The sequence below is a fragment of the Chinchilla lanigera genome, unplaced genomic scaffold (assembly GCF_000276665.1).
Source record: "Chinchilla lanigera isolate Chin_1 unplaced genomic scaffold, ChiLan1.0 scaffold00073, whole genome shotgun sequence".
NCBI lineage: Eukaryota > Metazoa > Chordata > Mammalia > Rodentia > Chinchillidae > Chinchilla > Chinchilla lanigera.
Window position 1 is genome coordinate 6,250,689 of NW_004955474.1, and position 7,672 is coordinate 6,258,360.

The 7,672-nt window shown below is 47.1% G+C and overlaps 1 protein-coding gene across 1 annotated transcript in view; it reads left to right on the forward strand.

Annotated features, from left to right (window-relative positions):
- Window positions 1-1,632: 1,632 nt before the first annotated feature.
- The window catches only part of Fam175a (family with sequence similarity 175, member A), a gene marked incomplete at its 5' end in the record, with an annotated part of 13,198 nt that continues 7,158 nt past the window's right edge, over window positions 1,633-7,672 (forward strand). The window contains 3 exon segments of the mRNA XM_013502752.1: window positions 1,633-1,723; window positions 4,039-4,075; window positions 6,832-6,898. Of these exon segments, the coding sequence (XP_013358206.1) occupies window positions 1,633-1,723; window positions 4,039-4,075; window positions 6,832-6,898 (195 nt within the window).

A 7,672-nucleotide genomic window follows, 5' to 3' on the forward strand; every position in this document is an offset into this window, starting at 1 on the left:
GCTCGCCTCGGCGCTGGCTCGGTGCTCATCGCGGGAGAGGTGGAGTCCCGCGCTGTGTCTGGAGTACAGCGCCGCCTCAGGCTAGGGAGTGGAGAAGGCTCCGAGACTGGGGACCCGCAGCCCCGCAGATGCACCCTCTGCCTCCCTGAACCCGGGGACCCCACACCAGCGGTGCCCAGTGGTTTTAAGGCAGTGTAACGCCGGGCTGTGGCGCGCGCCCTGCACTCGGGAGGCTGAGGCAGGAGGATCGCTCCGAGGTCAACGCCACCCTGGGCTACATGGCGGGACCCTGTCGTAAAAAAACCACTGTTTATATATCCAGTGCTACCGCACATTGCCTTTTTTCTTTCTTTTCCGGTAGCGGGAATCAAACTCACAACCTTGCTTGCCGGGCAGGTGCTGTGCCGCTGAGTTAAATCTCCAGCCCCTCCATGTTGCTTTTAGCAGATCCTAATAGAGGTTGTGATCAGTATGTTCTGTGCATACCTTTGTTCTTGCTTTGTTTCGTTTTGGGTTTTTGTTTTGTTTGGGTTTTGTTTTTGTTTTTGTACCGGGACTCGAACTCAGGACCTTGCGCTTGCCAGGCAGGTGCTGTGCCACTGAGCCTTCTTCCTGGCCCATGTTTGGGTTTTCTTTTTGTTTTGTTTTGTTTTTGAGTCAGGGTCTCACTATGTAGTGCAGACTGGCCTTGAACTCACTTACGTAGCCCTAGGCTGTCCTCGAACTCACGCCAATCCTCCGGCCTCAGCCTTGAGAGTGCTGGGATAGGGACTGGGGATTTAGCTCAGCGGCATAGTGCCTGCCTGGCAAGCGCGAGGTCACGAGTTCGATTCCCGGTACCGGAAACAAATAAACAAACAAACAAAAAAAGAGTGCTGGGATAGGAGGCATGCGCCACCAAGCCGGGCTGTGTATACTATTTCAAATGACCTTACCAATTAACATCTAGCAAAGGGCAGAGAGAGGAGGCAAATTACACCGTGGCTGTGGAGCTTGTGTGGGGTCAGCTCGTGTAGATGTGAACCGGGGCCGCCTCTGCTGCCCAGAGTCCCGGTGCCCGGTGCCCGAGGCCCCTGGCGCTGGTGCCGCGGAGGAGGCGCGGGCGGTTGCGGCGGTTCCCGGCGCCCCGCGGAAGCGGCCCTGTGCTCGGCGCTGGGTAGCGGGTAGACTGCTGAGTTAACCTTGGTCTTCAAATGCGCCTCGAGGAGAAACTGGATTCTCCGAGATGCGGGAACTCGCGGCTGCTCTGACCGCAGGCCCCAGCGCCACGCGTCTCCGGGCAGGCTCAGGAACCGGACTGCAGCCTTCCGTCTCGTGGTCTGGGGTCTCACGGTTCGGTTTGCAGTCCGATGACCGATCTCGGGCTTCTGTCGCGATTCCCGCCCTGCCAGGCCCGGGCTCCCGCTCCCGCCTTCCTCTCGCCGCTGTGCTGCGGGACCAAGGCCCGCGCGGCCCGCAGACAGCACCAGCCCCCAAAGTCAGCGCCCTTGTCCGCACCAGGGCCACCTGCTCTCTGTCCCCTTCCGGAGCTGCGGGCTGTGGTCCTCTGCGGTCGGCGGGAGGCTGCACAGAGAGGGCCTGGAGGCGGTGGCCGCGCTTCCTTCCAGAGGCCGCTTTTGTCTGTGTCCGCAGGAAGGGTTTCTCTTCGGGGAAGTGAAAGGCGAAGCCAAAAATAGCATTACGGACTCCCAGATGGACGATGTGGAAGTTGTTTATACAATTGGTAAGTCATCTTCTGTGTCTATCTCTGATAAATGCTGAGAATCACAAGAATTGCTCTTTTTAGTCGGAGGTGGTGGCACATGCCTGTAATCCCAGCACTTGGGAGGCTGAGGCAGGAGGATCGTTGTGAGCTCAAGGCCAGCCTGAACTGCATAGCGAGACCCTGCCTCAAAAAGACAAAACAAGAATTGCTGTTTCTAAATTGTTGAAAAAAATGTGCTAATTTTGGCCAACCCAACACTCCAGGAGGCTGAGGCAGTAGGTTCGATGTGGGTTCAAGGCCAGCCTGATCTACAGGGTGAGAACCTGTCTGAAAAAACAAATGCAGACTTTTGTTTTGTTTTCAGACAGGATCTCGCTATGTAGCCCAGTCTGGCCTCGAACTCTCCGTGATCCTTTTTCTGCCTCTGTCTTCCTAGTGCTGGGTCTATCTCTGGGCATTGGTTGCTGTGTGCCACCATGCCCGGCAACAAAGGCTACTTTCAAAAAGCAAAATAATTTATTTATTGTCTTTTTGAGACAGGGTCTCGCTATGCAGTTCGTTTTTTTTGTTTTTTTGTTTGGTTTTTTCTTTTTTTTTTCCCGTACCTGGAATGGAACTCATGACCTTGCGCTTGCCAGGCAGGCACTGTGCCACTGAGCTAAATCCCCAGCCCCTCGCTATGCAGTTCAGGCTGGCCTTACAAAAAGCAAAATTGAAAAGAATGTATTGTACTCATTTTTAGTTAAAATTATGGCCACCAATTGTGTGAAACTCTACAAAACATAGGCAGATAGGACTGCTGCAAGGAGATGCAGCTGTTGGCAGCTGTTGTTTCGGAAAAAGTAAAAAGGAGCTTGAAAATATCTTTTTCTGATCACGTAACATATTTTATGTAAGCATCTGTAGTTTTTGTTTTGTTTTTTTTGAGACAGGGTCTCACTATGTAGTTCAGGCTGGCCTTGAACTCAAAGTGATCCTCCTGCCTCAGCCTCCTGAGTGGTGGGATTGCAGATGTGCACCACCACACCTGGCTAAGTGGACATTTCTGGAGCTACTGTCTTGTGCTAGGCACAGTGCTAAGCTTTATTTGGTTCAGTTATTTTAAAATGCTAGATTACTTCAACGTGGATGGCGAATGGGTTAAGGTCCGAGATAGGCAGATTATAGGCTTGATTTAGTTTGTGAGGTTTTCATCATTTTTACACTTTCCTGTGTCTATACACTAGAGCGGATTTCACCAGTTAGGGGGTACAGACATATTTTTTGCAGACAGGGACTAATCTAAGGGTAACATACATTTGCTAGAAGAAAATTGTCTGATGAGAACATTCCCTCTTCGTCCTTTGCCACTAAGGAGATAAAAACTCCCCTTTTAAAAATAAATAAATAGCTGGGTGTGGTGGTGCAAGCCTGTCACAGCACTTGGAAGGTGGAGGCAGGAGGATCCTTGCAAGTTTGAGACCAGCCTGAGCTATACACACACGAGGCAGTTAAGGTAGCTATACTCCTAATTTCTATTAGTTCATTGAAAAGAAAGTTTTGTGCTTATATCACTTGATCAATTTTTCATGCCTATATCTTGTAATCTGAGCAACTACTTTGAAGATAACAATAAGCAATGTACTAACCATTGTTCCTCTCCTTTATCTTGTTTTGAAATTTTGTATCATATTTTTCTCTTTAAAATAAAAAAAAAACTCCCCTTTTAAGCCATTGGGGTTTTTGTTTTGTTTTCTTTGATTAGCCACTAACACTGAGAAAAACTTTATGCAGTAACTACTTGGAGCTGGGTGTGGTGGTGCACACCTGTAATCCCAGCACTCTGGAGGCTGAGGCAGGAGGATCATTGGGAGTTCGAGACCAGCCTGGGCTACAGAGTGAGCTCAAGGCCAGCCTGAACTCCATAGTGAGGCGCTGTCTCAAAAAGACAAAACAAAAACAACAAAAAAAATGACTACTTAGAATAACAAAAGAGATTCCCTTCAACAGATGCTCCTAAAGTTTATCAGATGGGTAAATTGAGAGATCCTGTTTTTAGTACTCAGTGCGGACACAGCAGTTTGAACTCCTCCTGTGAGGCAGATGTTAAACCTCTGTGTAGAGGGCCTGGGGCCTGTGGCTCCGAGCGAGACTCTGGGTTGGACTCGGACTCCCCGGCTAGCATGGGGAGACCACGCAAAGACAAGAGCATCTTTCTCCTGGGTCCGTTGTGCAGAATCAATGCTATAATCCGCAGTGAGATACTTCTTGGTATGCAAAATGCTCAGTATGTTATTCAGATGTTACTCAGTAACTAACTAAATAACTCATCACTAAAACTTCTCCTTTTCCAGACATTCAGAAATACATTCCGTGCTACCGGCTTTTCAGGTGAGTAGTAGTATTAGAGTTACTGAGAGCAAGTCAGTTATCCAGCGGGATCTCTGTAAGTGGAAGAATTTTTAAACTGACACAGCACCGTAGTCACTAGTTGTACGTGGGAAGAGGCTTTATTTGTTTGTTTTGTTTTGTTTTGTTTTTTTTCCGGTACCAGGAATCGAACTCACGACCTCGCGCTTGCCAGGCAGGCACTGTGCCGCTGAGCTAAATCCCCAGCCCCGGAAGACGCTTTAAATGGCTGCAGATCACCACCTTGGCAGTTGTGTGTGGGGACAGCACTGTAGCTGGTGCCTCTGATGTCGAGGACCCGTGCTGTTTCTCACTAGCACCTCCCTGCATCCTGTGAGCCCGGTAACGGGTTCTCAGACTTGAGCAGCAGCCCCCCTTTCCAAACTGATCCTTTTTCAGCAACCGTCGCTGCACTTACATTTCTTAGGGTTCGCCTCTGCTAACCACTGTATTCTTTGACCCTTTTCCCGGTGCTTTTCTGGGGTGCAGGCTTATGCCCTTAATTCCACATGGGTAGAACCGTTAGCTATAATAGGCTGTGTTTTTTTAACTGAGGTATAACATACATGTAGAAAGGCACGCACAGGAAGCTTTATGATTTGTATAGAAAGCACATAAAAAATCATTGCAGTCACACTTAGATACACACATCTGAGCCGGGCGGGCCCTTGGTTAAGGTAAGAGGCGTGTGCTGGGGACATGGCAGATGAAAAGTTTCACCAAGTCTTTGTGTTTTAGTATAAACTTTAACACAGTTTTGTGCTTTAATACAGAGTTGGCAAAATAGGCCCCAGTGAACTATATTCATGTGGCCCTGGATCTAAATACATAAGTTTTGGGCCAGGCATGGTGGTACAGGCCTGTAATCACAGCATGCAGGAGGCTGAGTGTGGAGGCAGGAGAATCCCTGCAAGTTCAAGGCCAGCCTGGGCTACACAGTGAGTTCAAGACCATTGTGGACTGCACAGCAAGACCCTGTCTCAAGAAAAAAGTACTTTTTAAGGGTAGTTAACCAAAACCAGAGGAAGCATGCCCAGTCAAAACCACACATGGCTAGCAAAGCTCCAGATATTTCATCTGGCCGTTACAGGAAAAGCCTGCAGCAGTTACCACTTCTCGCACTTTCCCACTGGAATACCCTACTTTGTGTACCACAGGAGTCCAGGGGAGGAACCTGGGAGACCACGGAAATTTAGAACTAAGTCACTTGAAAATTAACTTGCTGGGCGTAATGGCGCACATCTGTAATCCCAGCCCTCCGGAGGCTGAGGCAGGAGGATTACTGCGAGTTTGAGAACAGCCTGGGCTACAAAGTGATTTCAAGGCCAGCCTGAGCTACAGAGTGAGACCCTGTCTCAAAAAAACAAAACAAAAAATACATGAACTTATGAACTCTGCACAGCATACCTACTTCTGTATAAAAGTCTTGCCCCTCTTCCCTGAAGCTTGACCTAAAATCAGTGCTCCACACATGTGCAGTCCCCTCAGGCTCCTGTGCCCTGGCGTGCAGCTCAGGCCTCAGAGCGTGCCCAGGAGACAGCAGCAAACTGTTGTGTGGCTGTCACACTGAGACATGAGCAGGTTCAGTGAAGGGATCTGTTTGATCAGCTTGACATCGTTCTCTGCTGCATGGTGTCACTTTGTTTCTTTCTGTTTTCCTATTAAAAATGTTTAAATGTAAGTCCTTGTAAATTTTAAAAAGTAAAAACACTATTAGGGCTCTATTCAGTTTTATGTAACTAAATGTTTTCAGTGTACATAAAATACCAGTAAAGCCTTTTGGGATGAATATTATTTTGACTCACATTTACCATAATAGAAATAGGCCAGGTGTGGTGGTGCACGCCTGTAATCCCAGCACTGGGGAGGCTGAGGCAGGAGGATTGCTGCAAGTTTGAGGCCAGTCTAGGCTACATAGTGAGTTCAAGGCCAGTCTGAACTATATAGTGAGACCCTGTCTCAGAAAAACAAACAAAAATAGATATTATTGATCTGAATGTTAAAAGAAATATTTTTGGAATCTCTGCTATAGAAGGGAAAGCTAGAAGTGCCTCAGGTTAGAATTTTTTCTTCTGAATCTTTTTATATAGCAGATGTTTCAACTACAGAAGAAAGACCACTGAACTCAACTAAAATCTGCCCCTTCTCCGCCTACCCAGGACAACCACTGACTCCTGCAGCACGGAGCTTTGGGAGCCAACAGTGAATACATGTGTCCTTTTGTTAAAGCGCTTTAGTTATTATGCACTCGTTCATGTTTCAGTATTGTAAAGAATGGTAATAAGTAAAGTGAACGAGTTGTGAATTGGCTTATGAGGTTATTTTTAGTACCTGTATTTAATGAATAGTTTATTTTTCTTTTTTGGTTTTTTTCCAGTACCAGGAATCGAACACATGACATAGCGCTTGCCAGGCAGGCGCTTTACCCCTGAGCTAAAGCCCCAGCCCCTTAATGCATAGTTTAATATTTCCTTCTAGGCTAAAAACATGCAACGCACAAACTTGGCTGTTGAGATTTCTCCACTTCTCCTTTTCCTTACTCAGAGACTGCCTGTTTCTGCCATTTTAAGTCTGTTAATATGGGAACTTTTTCTGCTCTTTAGGAGTTAGGGTGACAGGCAGGTAGGTATGGATTTTGGTTGGGTATTCTGCATCAGGAGTAACTAAGATTAAAAATGCTAAGAAAACCATTCAGATTTCTAGCTCATTTGAAATGTCTTTAATTTTTGATTTCACAGCTTTTACAACTCTTCAGGTGAAGTCAACGAGCATGCGTTGAAGAAAATACTTTCCAGGGTAGAAAAGGTACCTCTTGATTGACCTTCTGTTGGTTTTATATCCATTATTTTCAACTCCTAAAAACAGTACTTGACAGAACTTTCAAGCAGTGTTTGTCTTCGTGCTGGATGGTAAAGCGGGAAAGAGAAGGCTCGTCCTCAGCAGTTCAGGGAGTGTGCTTGGAAAACGGAGACTGGGCATCAGAAGTCTTGATCTCATCCTTCCCTTGGCTCCTCTAGGGCTGCTGCCCCACCCGCTGCAGGATTTATCTAGGACTTAGTCCATTTCTTTGAGACAGGGTCTCCGGTGTTGCCCAGGCGGGGCTTGAGCTCGTGGGCTGTGGGGATCCCGCCGGCCTCCCTGGAGGTGGGTGTGCAGGAGAGCATGCGGTGCAGTCAGTGTTTTCCTAGAGTTCTCTGCAGGGAAAGTTTCTTCTTTTTTGGTTGTTGTCAAGAATTGAACTCGGGACCTTGCCTTTGCCAGGCAGGCGCTGTACCACTGAGCTATATCCCTGGCCCCCAAGGTAAGTTTCCTACATGGCACTTCATGACAGTTCTCCATAGCATGGCAGAGGCTCAGTGAAAAGTTAGTGTATAGTCAAGACAGATTTTTCTAACCCCAAAATGAGGTTTTTTTCAGAGTACTTTTCTACCAAAACTTTTTTCTTCTAAAACTTTTGTATCTAATGTGCAAATCAGACTTAGTAAAAGAAGTTTTCTTTTCCAAAATTTATTTTATTTTCCAAGATTTTGTTGAAAATGCTTGGCATTTTTCACAGTCATATTTTTTTTTCTTTTTTTT